This window comes from Salmo salar, chromosome ssa18 (genome assembly GCF_905237065.1).
Source record: "Salmo salar chromosome ssa18, Ssal_v3.1, whole genome shotgun sequence".
NCBI classification, from domain to species: Eukaryota; Metazoa; Chordata; class Actinopteri; order Salmoniformes; family Salmonidae; genus Salmo; species Salmo salar.
Window position 1 is genome coordinate 67,650,265 of NC_059459.1, and position 17,476 is coordinate 67,667,740.

Here is a 17,476-nt window from a genome sequence, read left to right on the forward strand (position 1 = left end):
AGAGACTTTCCTACTGTAGTTACCAGCCGATAGTGTGCTAGCCTACAACTCATCTCTAAAAATCACAAATCTTCCATCATTTAAATTAGCCTTATCCATGTGTCTGTCGCTTTTTACAGACAGTGCACAGTATCATGTCCGAAAAAACTAAACATGGAACAATTAATAAGTCAGATGCTTCACTTAACAAGGTGAAAACTGAAACACCTTTTTAAAATAAATATATACTTTCAGCAGAAATAATCCACACCAAGACAGAACAATGTAATTGTAAAAATGTATTTGTGCATTTTTGAAGGGAACAGAGTCAAATGACTCATCATTGTTGTGTTCAATTTACATGAACTGTAGACTGGATAGATCCATATGCCTTATATAGCCATCGAGTCAATCCCAACAAATTCACTTTAGTGTAAAAACAAATTACAACACGAAAAGCTTTCAAAAATACATTCTGGTACAAAAAAAAGGCAAAAAACAAACTTAGCTTAATCAAACTAACTGCTCTTCTCCATTTGTTCTTTTCAAACATTGTAGTAAAATTGAATTCACGGTGTGAAGTGAAAACATCCCTGGTTAAATATGTGCATATATAACAAATATAGCAACTTAAAGCCATGCAGATCACAAAGCCACTAGGAAAAAATGATAAATAAATACAATTGTTATTAATTATGATGACGCTTTTCTATTATTAGGCCCTCCAGCTATGGATGTGGCATGACTTTACTGTCCAGACAGGCATTCTGTAGAAACCCTGCTACTTTCCACTAGGGGGAGCTCAAAGGCAAATCACTAGTGTTGACGAAGCTACTTTGTACTTTTTTTTGGCACTGCCGCATATTTGTTCATTTGACCCTCCTATCACCAACATATCACTGCTGCATAGAGTCTGACAGCAATACTAGGGAGGATGGCAGCATTGACTTTGCAGGGTGCGATTAGAGTCTTTCAACATTAGGAAAGCCTAGAAGCCTGCACCCCAATCATACCTTAGCCCCCTATGCACTTATTATTAGGATCTGAGAGGATTGGGTAGGAGTAGCCCATGAAGCAATATGGCGATACTTCCACCTAGCCTATCAGAGGCTACAGGGAACTAGATAGGTAGGAGCGAAACAGGAGGCAATGTTTGGGCACAGAAGATTAGTTTAAGCATTGACTTAAGGAGGGTAATGGTGACAAAGATGAACTTCATGGAGATACACACGCACTAAAGAAATACCCCATTTGGCAAGTCTGCAACCCACACGTCTGCTATAGATGCCTCACAAGGTCTCACTGACAATAGAGTTGAATAGAAAACAGACAGGCAACAGTATACCAGCATGTCTGTCTGGGAGCTACCCGCATAGACAAAAGACAACCCTTTCTCGTCCTTTGGACAACATGCCGGGGACTGTGTAGGAAAGTGAGGGTGTGTGGCGGAAGGTGTAATGTGTGTGAGAAAGCGAGAGGAAAGGGAGAAATGAAAAGCGAGACAGGTGTAGACAGGTAAAAGTTGGCATACAGGTTTTTCCCTCTCGATGGCCCAACCGTGGGAAAGGACATGCCTGACTGAGCCCGCTCTTGCACCACTCCAACAACAAGTTACTTGAAACCAATCTCAGTCCCACATAGAATTCAATCTTCTTTCCAATCCCCCTCTTCCAGACTTCAAGCTAGGAAACTGAAGGGGGTAAAAGAGTAGCCATCTTGTCATCCTGCAAGCTCCTATGGTCAACATCCTCTGGATAATACAAGTTTCACACAATCTCCAATGCAACACCAGGCAGAAACACACAGTAATGCTGCCACAACATTTATATACAGACCCACCACCTGCATCAAGCTCTCCCTGTTCTCCTCCATCGCAACAAACAGGATCTGGGCACACTTGCTATTTTTGAGACGGGGGGGGGATGGAGAGTTACTTCGAATAAATAAGGATGCAAAGATAAGAAAACAAATGGTTATGTCAAAGGAAGAGGAACGTATGGCAACCGACCAGAACTAGGCTGTCTCCCATAATACAGTGGCCCAAAAGGGACACTCAATAATGTCACAAACCTGGTTCAAACATGAGCAAAACCAAACATCCATCAATCAAATAAGTTATCAAGACACACAACAAGACAACTGTGCTGGCAGTTGGCACCAAGAGCACAGAAGTCAGTAAGTATAAAAACAAAGCCCAACCAACACACACAAAATCTAACTCAATGACAAATTTGAGGCACAGATCTCAGTTCTTCTTCCGCACTGATAATCAATGATTCCAAGTCACTTACTTCCAACGTCAAACCGTTCAATTAAAAAAGACAACACATTGAAACAATATTAAGGCAGCGTTTCCCAAACTCAGTCCTCTGGACCCCAAGGGGTGCACGTTTTGGTTTTTGCCCTAGCACTACACAGCTGATTCAAATTATCAAAGCTTGATGATTAATTTATTATTTGAATCAGCTGTGTAGTGCTAGGGAAAAAACCAAAACGTGCACCCCTTGGGGTCCTGAGGACTGAGTTTGGGAAACCCTGAACTAAGGCATTTCAAGAAGAGAAGTTGAAGAAATATTGTCAAGATATCTCTGCGAGGCGCTTTAGCAGGCTGGAGAATCCTGCGGCATGCTGGGACAGCTCTGCCACGCGGTCCACCATTTCCTGGGTGGCAGAGACCGATGGATAGTTTTGTGCTGCCCCCTTTGTAGCCACGACGACGGCCTTCAGGGCCTGACACAGACGCCCCCCTGAGGTTGTGACCTACGGAGAGAGAAAGACAAAAATAAATATCCTACCTACATGTCCCTAATCCCTTTCACCTTGACCTAAATCTCAAATTAATTCAGCTGCAAGCTGTTCTTTATGTTTGACTACCGTATCGGACTCTACATTTGGAATGAAATGCAGGGTCGTGTTCATTAGGCATAGAATGGAAGAAAACTGACTGCAACAGGTAGGGACTACCTAAACTCGTCCTATGAGAAACATGAATTTTCTTTTTCTGTTGTAAAATGTTTTGCTACAGTGTGCCCTCATGAACACGAGTCACGACCCTGTCATTTTTGCATGAAATGTGTGCTGACCTTTGCTCGGAGGTCAGGAGAGGTCAGGAGGCGGGAGAGCGTGTCCCCGATGAACACCAACTTGTGAGCCGTCACGATCAAACTCTTCCCCCGGGAAACGAAGACGCGGGGAGGCTGGTTCCCCTGCACACTGTTGAAGAGCACGTCGATGGAGTCGGCCAGACAGGAGAGGTGGGACAGGCTCTGAGACGAGTAGAAGGACAGCAGCTCAGAGTCCTCCAGAGAGAGAGAGATGGGCAGAGGAGGGGAGGGGCTCAACTGGAGAGAGAGAGACAGAAGGGGGGAGAGAGAGAGAAGGGGGGAGAGAGAGAGAGAGAAGGGGGAGAGAGAGAGAAGGGGGGAGAGAGAGAGAAGGGGGGAGAGAGAGAGAGAGAAGGGGGCAAAGAGAGGGGAGAAGGAAGAGAGAAGATAGACGGAGAGAGTTAGAGAAATGGGGAGAGAGTTAGAGACATAGGGGGAGGGAGAGACAGTGAGATAGGGCCATCATTGTAATGGCAGGGATGAACATTGTCACTTATGGAACTGCCATGTATTGTGCAATGGGCCCCCATTGTCTATTATGTCAAGTTCTTAGAACCACAGATGACCTCTTGTTGTGTGGCTATGACACAAGTTGACGCAACCTAAGCCTAGAAAAATATAGGCTGAGAAAAATGGAGAGAAAGATAGAGAAGCTAAAGAGACATTGAGATTAAGGTAGAGATACTGTAAAGGTAAACAAGTTGAGTTGATCCAGGCAGGTTGAAACTGGATAAAGGAGTACAGAGAGCAGATTTACTGTCAATGTAACCTAAAGTCAGGTAGATCAATGTTGACTCACTGGACTGAAGGACAGAGAAAGCTCATCGGTAAATACACAGAGAGAATTAATGATTCATCCGAGGCCATAGTTTGTGTATGTGGTGTGAAGATGTGAGAGGATGAGTGTGTGTGTGAATGTGAGGGGTGATTGGTGTGAAAACAAAGTGTGTGAGAATGAGACAAGCATGTGTGTGACAATTGGGAGCGTAAGACGTGAGTGTGTGTTACTTACCCTAGGCTCTGTGGTGTGGACAGTCTGGTTTGACCCATTCTCTGTCTGGACATCTGAGGGAGGCTCTGGCTTTCCCTGTGGAGGAAAGGTGAACGTACACTACATGACCAAAAGTATGTGGACACCTGCTCGTCGAACATCTCATTCCAAAATCATGGAGATTAATATGGAGTTTGTCCCTCCTTTGCTGCTATAACAGCCTCCACTCTTCTGGGAAGGCTTTCCACTAGATGTTGGAACATTGCTGTGGGGATTTGCTTCCAACAGCATTAGAGTGGTTGGGCACTGATGTTGGGTGATTAGGCCTGGCTCGCAGTCGGTTTTCCAATTCATCCCAAAGGTGTTCGATGGGGTTGAGGTCAGGGCTCTGTGCAGGCCAGTCAAGTTATTACACACCGATCTGGACAAACCATTTCTGTATGGACCTCGCTTTGTGCACAGGGGCATTGTGCACAAAGCGAGTTGGAAGCACAGAATCATCTAGAATGTCATTGTATGCTGTAGCATTAAGAATTCCCTTCACTGGAACTAAGGGGCCTAGTATGAACCATGAAAAACGGCCCCAGACCATTATTCCTCCTCCAACAAACTTTACAGTTGGCACTATGCATGGTGGCAGGTAGCGTCCCCCTGGCATCCACCAAACCCAGATTTGTCCGTCAGACTGCCTGATGTTAAAGCATGATTCATCACTCCAGAGAACACGTTTCCACCACTCCAGCCAACGCTTGGCAATGCGCATAGTGATCATAGACTTGTGTGCGGCTGCTCGGCCATGGAAACCCATTTCATGAAGCTCCCGATTAACAGTTCTTGTGCTGACGTTGCTTCCAGAGGCAGTTTGGAACTCGGTAGTGAGTGTTGCTATGCACGTCAGCACTCGGCGGTCCCGTTTTGTGAGCTTGTGTGGCCTACCACTTCGCGGCTGAGCCGTTGTTGCTCCTAGACGTTTCCACTTCATAATAACAGCACTTACAGTTGACCGGGGCAGCTCTAGCAGGGCAGAAATTTGACAAACTGAGTTGTTGGAAAGGTGGCATCCTATGACTGTGCCACATTGAAAGTCACTGAGCACTTCAGTAAGGCCATTCTACTGCCAATGTTGGGCTATGGAGTTTGCATGGCTGTGTGCTCAATTTTGTACACCTGTCAGCAACGGGTGTGGCTGAAATGGCGGAATCCACTAATTTGAAGGGGTGTCCACATACTTTTGTAAATATAATGTAGATACATCACTTTAGACACAGCCATGGGCCCACAGAGCAGATACTGTCCAATAAAACAACTGGAAGAAGAGAGGCAAACATACAAGAGCGATTATTATTATTATTATTATTATAAGTCACTCTGGATAAAGGAGTCTGCTTAAAGGGGAAGTATTTTTACAATTTGTAGTGGCTGTTTAAAGAAAAGCGGTTTCTTCTGAACCATCTAACCTCAAATTGTACAATCCTGAAATCCCCCTAAAACACAATGTAAAAAATGAGTCAAACGCAATGTAAAATGCAGACAAGTGCCAGCAAGGGAAAGGTGAGCGAGAAACAAAAGCCAGCAGATTGAAGACTGACCTGCAGCTTCACGTATCCCACACTGTCTCCAACAGGAAGTAGTGCCGGGGCGGGAGTCAGACCTATCCCAGCGTACTCATTCCCCATCTCTTCCTCTCCATCGCTCTGCCCTACCGTGATGGACATGGTCATGGAGGGTTGTGCGAGGGGCAGGGGGAACGCTGGCTGAGGGGTCGGAGGTAAGGGCCTTTCCTGGATCCAGCTACTCTTGCGTGGTCCCATACCACTCCCTACGGGTTTGATCTCCGCTACGGGAAGGGCTGGTAGGGGTCTCCGGGACAGGGAGTCCTGGGAAGGGAGGCGGGGCCGCCCCTGGGTCTGTAACAGGATGGTGGAGTCCTCCAGCGCCCGTTGGACCATAGAGAGCAGAGTATCTGACGGAGGGGCGTGGCCACCGGCAGACAAAGCAGGAAGTAGATCTGAGAGGCGGGCCCAAGCCAGTTGGAGAGAGGGAGGGACCTCGCTGGGTTGACTCAACTTCCAGACGGACAGAATCTCAGCCAATGAGGTAGCCAGGTCCCTTGAGGAGGCGGGTGCACCCGAGGCAGTGCTCAGCACCGATTGGACAAGGCTGGAAAGCGAGGTTCTCCATTGGATGTCACCAGACCCATTACTGGATACAGATAACCTGTGTGTGGAAGACGACGTTGACATCGCCGAAGAGGGCAAGACGTCAAGGGTGAGAGCAGGCATGTTGTAGATGCCACAGTCCGGCTCGGAGGTGGAGCCCAAGTCGCTGCCCTCACCCAGCCCCAGCGGCGCTCTCTTCCCTGGGCCGGGGACAGAGTAGACCTGGCCGTGCTCCGTCTCCTCCAGGGGGATGATGGTGGACATGTCCCCCGGGGCCAGGGGTAGGCCAGGAAGGGAGGGAACGCTGTAAACGTCCTCCTCTGATTCAGCAGTTGTAACAGACGCTTGGACGTTGTAGGTCTGCTGCTGGGGGTCTGATGACGTGCTGAGTATTATAGTGGGAACATTGTACACCTGAAAGAGAGAAATGGAGATGAAGACAGAAAGGGGTGGAAGGAGATGGAGAGAAATGGAGAAAGAAAATAAATAGCTACTTTCCTCTTGGGGATATTGCTCTCTGTTTTGCCCCCTGGCCCAGACACCAATTGCTCAGTTAGACAAAATAATGTCTAAAGCACCAGTGTAAAGGGCACCTAGATCATTCCACAGAACAATATGGGTCTATGGCGCATAGCAAGTCTTCCTTTACCGTTATTGTTCTTCACGTCATTCCATTCAGTCATTCTAAGCTCCTAGTCAGTAGTACTGTTTGTTATGCATGTATGTTCTAGAAGAACAGAGGAGGAGGAGAAAAGAGGAGGAGATTGGATAGCCTGGCCATTACATTCCCACTGCGGTATAGACAGCTGGGTGTGACTGGGAGAAAATAGCAACAGCAGTATTCAGATCAGACAGACTGGAATGCAGCTGACAGAGAAACAGGTGTGGCAGAGAGAGAGAGAGAGACAGACGGAGGGAGGGGCTGTGGGAGGAAGGAACAGGTGAAGGAAAGTTGAGCCGAGAGAGAAAGAGGGGGACTGAGAGAAAGAGAGGGGGAGGTGGGGGGGCAGAGGGAGGGAGGGAAGAACAGGTGAGGGAACGTTGAGAGCTGAGGGGGGAGAGGGAGAATCAGACAGAAAGAAGAGAAAGAAGAGGGAGAGAGAAAGATGAAGTGAGAGCGAGGAGTGAGAAAGAGAGAAAGAAGAGAGAGAGAGAGAAATGGAGTTGGAGAGGAGGGAGATGGTGTCTGCACTGTGGAGGAAGAATCCTGACTGACCTCGGACTCGAGGTCAGTGTGTGGGGGGAGGGCGCGGGGGGTGTTGTAGACGTTCTCGTCGTCACACAGCGCTGCTGGGGCTGGCCGCTGCCACCTACTGCTGGGAGGAGTATCATACACCTAGTAGACCAGGCACAACACAACATGTCATCAGACTGTTACGCGCTTGTTATAAGCACAAGGTCAACCTCAGATATATAGTTCACATTGGTTAACTAGGGTTGGAGTTTTTCCTGAATGCATGACTTGACGGGGGATAAGTCTGGGGCCTAGTCATGACGAGATTGTCACCTGTTCGTCGAGGTTCTCGTCATCAGGATCTGCATACTCTCTGCCCCCTCCTTTCTTATTCTGCCCATTCTTCTTCTTTTCATCCGACGTTATCCTCCCATCTTTGCTGTCCTGCTGCAAGGGTACAGGAGTCGACTGGGGGGGGGAGGGGGCCGGCTTAGAGGTGGACACAGGGGTTCCAGACTGGGGCAAGTCTTTTCTGGTGACCCCCCTCACTGGAGGGGCTGGAGGAGGGGGCTTACGGGCAAAGTTTGGTGACCTGGGCACTCTGCCTTGTCCCTGTCCTGGTCTGGCCAGCAAGGGGGACCCCCTGACGGGGGTAGCCGGAGCTAGCTTCCCCCTGGCGATGGGAGCAGTGGAGGGCACACCACTCTGACCTCTGGGGGTTCCTGGGGTTTTGGGGGTCACGCCTTTCAGCTGAGGTTTAGGGGATCCCAGTGCAGGGACGGGTGGAGTCCTGAGAATCCCTGCTCCCACATGGGTGGGAGTCTGGTACATCATCCCAGGGGTGTCCTGTGCCAGTTTGGAACTAGGGGTGAGGGGCTTGAGGGGGGCCCCCCTGTCCCCGTTGACCTGTGAAGGGGTGAGGCTCTGAGTCTCCAGGATCCTGGTAGCGATGGGGGTAACCTGGGTCGCCACGGCCACCCCTGCTGCCAATCCTGTGGGGGTCTGGTAGAACTCCTCGCTGGGCAGTACGGTACCTCTGGGGACCAGGTAACAGCCGTCAGAGTGGCCTGCAGCCACTACAGTCTCCCTGGGGACAAGGTAGGTGTTGTCCTCTGGCCCCTCTGGAACTAGACCCACAGCCCGGGGCATCCCACTGGGGGCCAGGTAGACATTCTCTGGGCCAGGGGCTCCAGTCAGACCCCCTGCTGATCTGTGTTGCTGGGGCCCAAGAAGTGTGGGGGTGGAGGGGGTCTGGTAAAGAGTCCCAGCTGACTCTGCATCTCTGCCTCGGAGGGAGGGCGAGCGCGGGCGCCCCGTCACCCCCCCGTCCCAATCGGGTAGGGGGCGTGTGCCAGAGCTGGAGCGGGAGCGCGGGCGACCTCCTACCTCGGCCTGTCGGAGGACCTCTGGTCTAGAGGCGACAGGCACCGCCCCTGGGCTCTGGTACAGGGCCTCCCCCAGGCTAGGTGGGGTGCGGTAGACACCGCCTATGTCCTCCGTGGAGACTGCTGTGCGGGCCACGGGGCCGGGGGAGAGGTACACGGAGTCTTCGCTGGGGGCGCGGCTGGGGGGTCGGAGGTCAGACCCCGGGGCGGTGTGGAGGAGGCGGAGGCGGTTGGCGGGGGCGATGCCCTGGCGCCCGTGGAGGGAGCAGAGCCACCAGCCAGGACCCCCTCCCTGCTCCTGTTCTAGAACCATCAGGATGTCTCCCTTCCGGAAGGCCAGCTCCTCAGGGCTCTCTGCTGCATTGTCAAACAGGGCCTTCGCCAGCACCGTCTGAGGAGGGGGGAAAAGAGGGACAGGGAAAACATATGTAACACAGAAATAACTTATGACACAGTAATTACTCCAAAATAAGAGATCCACAAAACACCCATCACTATTCCAGCGTTAATCCAGAGTTTTTCCTAGTGAAGTCACGTGGTCAGGAAAAACATTGGACACTAGTCATAGGGGGCAGTGATGACAGGACTGCACACACAGAGACAGCCTAACGTCACACTAGGAAGCATACATCTACATACTGACAGGACTGCACACAGACAAATGCATTGACTTGATGCCAAGAAAGAGATTGAGAATAGCTGATTGTATAACAGTGTAAGTGAATAGAAGAGCTAAAGATCAAGAGGGAGGAGCTAAACAAAAACAGTGTGGTGGCGAGAAAGAGAGGGAACACATTCAGCGTCCCATCATGACTAAACACATAATGATATAAGTGCTAAATCACTATATACTTAGTTACTGCACACAGTACTTTTAGGGGAGTAGAAAAGAATCAGAGGAGAGAGGAATGATTGAAAAGACAAGAGGAGTAAATGGTAATGAGAAAAGAGAGGGATGGATGGAGGGAGCAAGAGAGGGAGGGGGGGGGAAGGGAGGCAACATCTGTCCCTAGTTTGGGGTTTAATTGCTGTCCCATGGGCCTCCTCTCATCTTCTCCTTTTCAAAACCCTAACCCCCTGGGGATTGGCTATAGAGACAAGCTGAGCCCTGAGCTGCGTTCAGTATGAAGGAAATGTAAAAAAATGTATAAAGTCAAACAGTGTCCAATATTGTCCTATTAGAACACAGCGTTTTGTTTTCAGTTGCAAAACGTTTTGCACTACTAGCTCTGATCTGAAACGTGCCTGCTGGAAACAGTGGATGGAAGCCAGGGCAATGTTCAATTACTTAAAAACCGCATCCTTCATTCCCTCCCTTCCCTGAATGATGTAATCACTGATTTGAGAGTATTGGATGGGGACAACAAAAAGGTTCACTTCAGCCAATGGCCTTTCACTGATCCAGTTATGTCATATCAGTGATTCTCCCAAAGAAGGATGATGCATTTTTTTAAGTATTCAAACATGGCCCTGGTTTGAAAAATAACTACAGTGCCATGTCACCAGTTGGGCTCCTGTCATCAGTGCCTGCTTACCCACCATATCTCATACAAAATGTGAGTACACACACACACACACACACACACACGATTGGTACTCACAGAGAGGGACATGTTTACTTTTCCTCAGACAATGATCCCGTCAGGACGTTGGGTCAGGCTCACAAACAGACAGAGTCCTCCATCTAGAACCAAGAGGTGAACTGCGGACTGCTGCGGAGTCCAAACACACCATCCGAGTTGTGTTCAAGGGCAACACCACCAGCCTCCTTCCAAGGCTGCAAGATGTCCTGCCTTCTTCACTCACCAACGCCCATAGGGTTCTTCTGTGTTGAGGGCATGATTGAACTGCTTCTTCTTGGCTCAGTGTTGTCGACCGTTCTTGAGATTAAGATTAGAAAAGCCAGTTCGGCCGGATTGTGATGCAATCGTCATATCACGCTCCTGATTCCACTGAAGGAGAATCCTAGTCAGGGAAATGATGATGAAATCGTTAGTGTTGTTCTCACTTTGTAAACAACATAGTCTAGATTCTTAGAGGATGTCAACGTCTACCACTTGTATTTAGAGCCAATTCATAACTTCTGTCTTCTTACCATATCCCATGTTGTGGTCACACACCCATGATTTACAAGACTCACTACTGCTTTCGACAAACAGCAGCAATTACAAACTCCAAGGGTACATCACGGGGGAGTAAGATCCTTCAGATAAAAAGGCTCAACTGACCGGAATAATTTACCTATAGAAACCAGGGCATTAAAATCAAACAGTGAATTTAAGAAAGCCCCTTTGTCAAATATTAAGAACAAACTGTTTTTAACTAATAGAAACATCACCATGTTAATATATATATATATATATATATATATATATATATATATATATATATATATACTGTATGTATTAAATACACTTAGTTTTATTAGTAGTTGTAGCATTAGTTTATTAGTTGTAGGCCCATTAGTAGTTGTACAACAACTTATGCTGTTTATGTACTTAATAATATATATTATTATTTAATTGGTATTATTATTAGACAGTAGTTGGCATATTATTCTTGTTACTAAGTATTGTTTGTTTAGAAACAAGCATCTCAAGAGATTTCATCCTGCAAATGCTACCCCAATGACAGATGTACAGTTAAAATGCAAGCATTCAAAATATGTAGCAAGCGTTATTCGAAAAATGAATATCAAATAATGGTGGCAATTATTATTCTGTAAAAACTTAATTGACAGCATAGAACACAGAGGTTGTGTATCAAGTTACCAGGCAGTGGGATCAGTCAGCCAGGACGAAATTTTAGACCATGGCATGGATTGACTCAGATGACGTAAATATTTGAAAACAAACGTTAGCTAGCCCCTTAAAGTTAGCAAGCAGCTCACCCGATCGCTGATAAAAAATAAAAATGAATGAATATTCAATATTTTGTTAGCTCACAATTTGGCCCACACTATCCAAGTATCTAAATCGATGTAGCGGAGGCTAGCTTGTTACTGTAACGTAAACTGCTAACTAGCTTATAGCCAATGGGCAAAACAAAAGGGGGCATGAAATCAGTTCGCTAACAAGCAAACTTCAGTCTGTATTCAAATGACACTCACGTGTTGTTTTGTTCGCTAGCGTACTTACCCTTGATGAAATAGAAACATTTCATGCAATACTCGAAAAAAAGAAAGATAGCTATCGAGCGTTCCCTTATTTCAGTTGAGGGAATTCGTGGCAAACGAGGTTTTTCTCGTATGTCTCCCTCCCGAGGACTACGTAATTGGATACGAACCTCTTGCGGTAAAGCGCAACTATTTGAGGATGGAGAAACCGAAGATTACAGCTCCGCCTTCAGCATTTCACTCGGGAGACTCTGGGTAAGGTGCTTTCACATACACAGACAGTTCAATCTGGGCCATTTTTACCTGGCAAGGAGAGATGCTGTAACCAACTAATTACGTTTAATGTAAGTAGATGGTAAACGCAATAAATTGTTATGTTATTTGCTTTGCTGCGGGTTTTTGGATTCTGTTTGAATGGAGTATAGGCTGCCGTATAGACGACAGTACAGGCGCAATGTCAATAGACGCAGTTGTAAATAAAGCACTATACCCAGGATAGGACTTTTACTTTGGAAAAGTACCGGAAACGTCGTCTGTAAACTCGTGTTTTTGTTCCTGTCTTCTGTCACTGGACGTAAAGGACTTTGCACAGAGATACTTTGAACTTACAATTTGTAAACCAACAGTACGCCAAACCTTAGTTATTGGTGTTACATGTAGCCGTTACTGATCAGAAGGGCAAAGGTAAGGTCATATCATTGTATTTTGAATTCAACATAACACTGTACTACTTGTATTCTTGCACAATTCAACTTTCACCTAATTTCTGCTCTTCGTAACCGAGGTCTAGACACTGATAGCCACAATAAGGAGGCATATAAAGACATCATGGATAAAGCAATGCAATAACTAAGGGACCTAGGAACTAAGGCATAATGTTTTGAAAGGTTCACTTGTGGATTGGCGCCTGCATTTTTGTGTCTACTGTGTGTGTGTGTGTGTGTGTGCGTTGAGACATCTTCTCTCTGTCCAGGTAATGCTGAGGTGTCTTGTTAGCCGGTGCTTTTTGACCAATCCTGTCGCAGGTCAAACAAGAAAGATGTCTGGGGGCAGTCTTGCTGGGTCTCAAAGCAGTCTTGCAGGGAAGGTTGCCATAGTGACTGCCTCCACTGATGGGTAAGGAATAGCTGTGCTAACTGTTTTGCTGGGGATGTATTTCATTTGTTTTATAGTGAATTTCCCTCCTGCTCTATGGTCCTGACCTGGAAAAACTCTGGGCACCTAGTTAGCCTATAAGCCATAACAAGTGTCTAGAGAATAGGGGCCAGAGTTTTTCCAGGTCAGGCCACACAGTCAGGGAAAGCTCTGGGCCCTATATATCATCCTTCTCCTACTGACTGTGTCTTCTTCTTCTACTTCTTCTCTTCCAGAATTGGTCTGGCTGCAGCTCAGGCTCTCGGTCAGAGAGGGGCTCACGTTGTGGTGAGCAGCAGACGTCAGTCCAACGTGGACAAGGCCGTGGCACAGCTGCAGAGTGAGAAGATACAGGTGACCGGGACGACTTGCAACGTTGGGAAAAGTGAAGACAGAGAAAGACTGGTTAACATGGTAAAGAAAGAGCCAATACATTTTGCTCCTATTCTAGAAGGTGCACACAGAGTGGACACCAGTTGATCATCACATGACAATATCGTATTGAAATTACACACCTTCAAATTATGTGACCACCATCACACTCAGCTTCACCACAGTGACATTCCAGTACATCATCGTTACTGTAATTTTCATTTCTTGACACAGGGTCACAGGCACAGCCATCAGTCACATGCCCTTACAGAATGTCAGTGTTATTATTTTCCATTCTGTTTAGACAGTGGAACATTGTGGCGGTATAGACATCCTGGTCTCGAACGCAGCAGTCAACCCTTTCTTTGGAAACATCATGGACTCCACAGCAGCAGTCTGGGATAAGGTGCATTATGCGTCCAAGCATCTTACAAATGTTTTGAAAAGCAACTGGACCTATAATCTGTCCCATATACTGAAGCCTTGATGCAATGAAAATATGTTACAAAAGTGTTACATGTCTAACAGTACCAAATTTCCCTTAGTTTAATGTAACAAGTTATTTGAAGTATTCAGTCAATTGTGTAATAACTACGTGATAGTATTCATTGGTTGAAATCGGAAGTTTACATACACTTAGGTTGGAGTCATTAAAACTCGTTTTTCAACCACTCCACAAGTTGGTTAGGACATCTGCTTTGTGCGTGACACAAGTAATTTTTGCAACAATTGTTTACAGATTATTTCACTTATAATTCACTGTATCACAATTCCAGTGGGTCAGAAGTTGACTGTGCCTTTAAACAGCTTGTAAAATTCCAGAAAATGATGTCATGGCTTTAGAAGCTTCTGATAGGCTAATTGACATCATTTGAGTCAATTGGAAGAGTACCTGTGGATGTATTTCAAGGCCTACCTTCAAACTCAGTGCCTCTTTGCTTGACATCATGGGAAAATCAATAGAAATTAGCCAAGACCTCAGAAAAAAAATTGTAGACCACATGTCTGGTTCATCGTTGGGAGCAATTTCCAAACGCCTGAAGGTACCACGTTCATCTGTACAAACAATAGTACGCAAGTATAAACACCATGGGACCACGCAGCCGTCATACAGCTCAGGAAGGAGACATGTTCTGTCTCCTAGAGATGAACGTACTTTGGTGCGAAACGTGCAAATCAATCCCAGAACAACAGCAAAGGACCTTGTGAAGATACTGGAGGAAATGGGTACAAAATTATCTATATCCACAGTAAAACGAGTCCTATATCGACATAACCTGAAAGGCCACTCAGCATGGAAGAATCCACTGCTCCAAAACCGCCATAAAAAAGCCAGACTACGGTTTGCAACTGCACATGGGGACAAATATTTAACTTTTTGGAGAAATGTCCTCTGGTCTGATGAAACAAAAATAGAATTGTTTGGCCATAATGACCATTGTTATGTTTGGAGGAAAAAGGGGGAGGCTTGCAAGCCGAAGAACATCACCCCAACCGTGAAGCACGGGGGTGGCAGCATCATGTTGTGAGGGTGCTTTGCTGCAGGAGGGACTGGTGCACTTCACAAAATAGACGGCATCATGAGGAACGGAAATTGTGGATATATTGAAGCAACATCTCAAGGCATCAGTCAGAAAGTTAAAGCTTGGTCGCATATTGGTTTTCCAAATGGACAATCACTCCAAGCATAAGTTGTGGCAAAATGGCTTAAGGACAACAAAGTCAAGGTATTGGAGTGGCCATCACAAAGCCCTGACCTCAATCCTATAGAAAATTTGTGGGCATAACTGAAAAAGCGTGTGCGAGCAAGGAGGCCTACAAACCTGACTCAGTTACACCAGCTCTGTCAGGAGGAATGGGCCAAAATTCACCCAACTTATTGTGGGAAGCTTGTGGAAGGCTACCCGACACATTTGACCCAAGTTAAACAATTTAAAGGCAATGCTACCAAATACTAATTGAGTGTATGTAAAAACTTCTGACCCACTGGGAATGTGATGAAATAAAAGCTGAAATAAATCACTGTACTATTATTCTGACATTTCACATTATTACAATAAAGTTGTGATCTTAACTGGCCTAAGACAGGGAATTCTTACTAGGATTAAATGTCAGGAATTGTGAAAAACGGAGTTCAAATGTATTTGGCTGAGGTGTATGTAAACTTCCGACTTGAACTGTAAATGCTTAAGTATTCATTGGTTGGTTTAACCGGGTCGGCCTCCCGAGTGGCGCACCGGTCTAAGACACTGCATCTCAGTGCAAGAGGCGTCACTGCAGTACCTGGTCCGATTCCAGGCTGCATCACATCCGGCCTATGATTGGGAGTCCCATAGGGCGGCGCAAAATTGGCCCAGCGTCGTCCGGGTTTGGCCCGGGGTAGGCCATCATTGTAAATAATAATTTGCTCTCAACTGACTTGCCTAGTTAAATAAAGGTTACACACATTCACATAGATGCTTAAGTATTCATTGGTTGGTTTAACATAATGTGGTTTAACATAGATGCTGTTTACATGCTCTAATGCTGTACTTTTCACCTCCACTCTCCACACAGATCCTGGATGTGAATGTTAAGGCAGCCTTTCTTATGACCCAACTGGTGGTGCCTCACATGGAAAAGAGGGGGTGAGAGAGAAGATATAAATAATGAAGTAGGAAGGTGTTTTGTGAACTATACCAATTACAATGTATGTGTTTTCCAGGGGCGGGAGTGTTGTGTTTGTGTCCTCTGTCGCCGGCTACCAGCCTATGCAGGTAAGCTCCTCTAATTTTCCCTCTGAACGGCTCTCGGGTCGATCATCTCAGAATTAGTTTTTGTGTGTAGTGTTACATTAGATCAATTTGCATTAGTATGAAGAAATATTTGTTCAACATGACCTTTGGACCCCCCACCAGGCCCTGGGTCCTTACAGTGTGAGTAAGACAGCCCTATTAGGACTAACCAGAGCCTTGGCCCCAGAACTGGCCCAGAGCCACATCCGGGTCAACTGTGTGGCCCCTGGCGTCATCAAGACCCGCTTCAGCCAAGCAGTGAGGATCCCCTCCCTTTCTATTGTCATCTTTACCGGTTTACTCTTTTCATCTTTACTTACCCTCTATTTATATCACTCTTAGGAAAACAACAGCTATCATTCATACAAAGGGAGTTTTTGATCATGCTGTGTTCTTATTCTCTCTCAGTTGTGGCAGGACGAAGACATTGTGGATGAGTTCAAGAAGCAGCTTAGCATTAAAAGGTTGCCTTCAACTTCATTCTTAGGGTACATCGTTTAGTTTAGGGTACATTCTTACCCTCAAGTGTTATTGTTTTTATATAGTGTGTTCACAAATGTGTCTGACCCATTGTGACTGAATTGGTAGAATTTGCTTGTGTAACATTGAAAGAAATGTTGCAGTGTTATTGACGTCATATCTGTATTTGGCTGTCTTTATGCATGTTCACCATGGTGGTCTGTTTGATTTGTTACTTGTGTATTATTCTCCCAGGGTTGGGGAGCCAGAGGAGATCGGTGGAGTGATCGCCTTCCTGTGCTCTAAGGACGCGTCCTACATCACTGGAGAGACCATCACTGTGACTGGAGGGATGAGCTGCAGGTTGTGAGACTAGTCGGGCTGGAACGTGTCAATAGAATCTGGTCACGCTGACTGACTGTGACCCTCAAAGGAAACAATGCTTGTAATATAGGAATGGACGTTAAGACAGGTAGATTTACTCTACGTTGCAGAGAAATGGAATCCTCTAAGACTAGTAACATGAGGACACTAAGGCAGGAAGTGGACAGTGTTGACACCACTGCTGAGATTATTACTGACGTTGTTGGTATGTTTTTCAGTGGGCTCTATACTGTGTATTGGGTTAACACAATGTATTATTACTACACTTCAAAAAGACTGTCACAGCACACTGTAAGCATTTGAGCTCACAAGCAGGGTCCAAATGTCTGTTTTAGCTCTGTCCCACCATCAAGCCATTAGGAACTATAACTACATTGCCTTAATAAACAAGAGTTAACTGTCATACATGTTTGATTATTGGACTTCATAAATATAGATATGGGAAG

General features: G+C 46.3%; 2 protein-coding genes across 4 annotated transcripts; one reads left to right on the forward strand and one right to left on the reverse strand.

Annotated features, from left to right (window-relative positions):
* Positions 1-263: 263 nt before the first annotated feature.
* On the reverse strand, positions 264-12,099 carry LOC106577796 (embryonal Fyn-associated substrate). Of its 2 annotated transcripts, XM_014156145.2 has the most exons (9): positions 11,930-12,099; positions 10,888-11,033; positions 10,394-10,757; positions 7,741-9,183; positions 7,450-7,569; positions 5,664-6,647; positions 4,096-4,170; positions 3,063-3,320; positions 264-2,739 (listed from the first exon to the last, which is right to left on the reverse strand). In XM_014156145.2, exons 3-9 carry the CDS (start codon positions 10,403-10,405, stop codon positions 2,557-2,559), a joined length of 3,075 nt encoding a protein of 1,024 aa, XP_014011620.1. In that variant the 5' UTR covers positions 10,406-10,757; positions 10,888-11,033; positions 11,930-12,099; the 3' UTR covers positions 264-2,556. The 2 variants fall into 2 exon arrangements, with proteins under 2 accessions (XP_014011620.1, XP_045557368.1); XM_045701412.1 differs by lacking the exon at positions 10,888-11,033 and having other exon boundaries at positions 11,930-12,079.
* Positions 12,100-12,164: 65 nt separating this feature from the next.
* dhrs4 (dehydrogenase/reductase (SDR family) member 4) lies at positions 12,165-17,433 on the forward strand. 2 transcript variants are annotated; one of them, XM_045700425.1, is made up of 9 exons: positions 12,165-12,591; positions 12,881-13,023; positions 13,278-13,455; positions 13,718-13,819; positions 15,970-16,040; positions 16,118-16,169; positions 16,311-16,445; positions 16,596-16,675; positions 16,902-17,433. In XM_045700425.1, exons 2-9 carry the CDS (start codon positions 12,884-12,886, stop codon positions 17,014-17,016), a joined length of 873 nt encoding a protein of 290 aa, XP_045556381.1. In that variant the 5' UTR covers positions 12,165-12,591; positions 12,881-12,883; the 3' UTR covers positions 17,017-17,433. The 2 variants fall into 2 exon arrangements, with proteins under 2 accessions (XP_045556381.1, NP_001134438.1); NM_001140966.1 differs by having other exon boundaries at positions 12,532-12,591; positions 16,596-16,651; positions 16,902-17,432.
* Positions 17,434-17,476: the final 43 nt, after the last annotated feature.

What these genes read in the sequence shown, in the direction of transcription:
- dhrs4 (XM_045700425.1), top strand. Translation starts at nt 12,884, where the DNA reads ATGCTGAGGTGTCTTGTTAGCCGGTGCTTTTTGACCAATCCTGTCGCA. An exon ending in CCTCACATGGAAAAGAGGGG is followed by an intron (nt 16,041 to 16,117) that starts GTGAGAGAGAAG and finishes TGTGTTTTCCAG; the next exon opens with GGGCGGGAGTGTTGTGTTTG. An exon ending in CCGGCTACCAGCCTATGCAG is followed by an intron (nt 16,170 to 16,310) that starts GTAAGCTCCTCT and finishes ACCCCCCACCAG; the next exon opens with GCCCTGGGTCCTTACAGTGT.
- LOC106577796 (XM_014156145.2), bottom strand. An exon ending in TGGGATACGTGAAGCTGCAG is followed by an intron (nt 4,171 to 5,663) that starts GTCAGTCTTCAA and finishes TTTCCTCCACAG; the next exon opens with GGAAAGCCAGAGCCTCCCTC. An exon ending in TCCACACCACAGAGCCTAGG is followed by an intron (nt 3,321 to 4,095) that starts GTAAGTAACACA and finishes CTCTCTCTCCAG; the next exon opens with TTGAGCCCCTCCCCTCCTCT.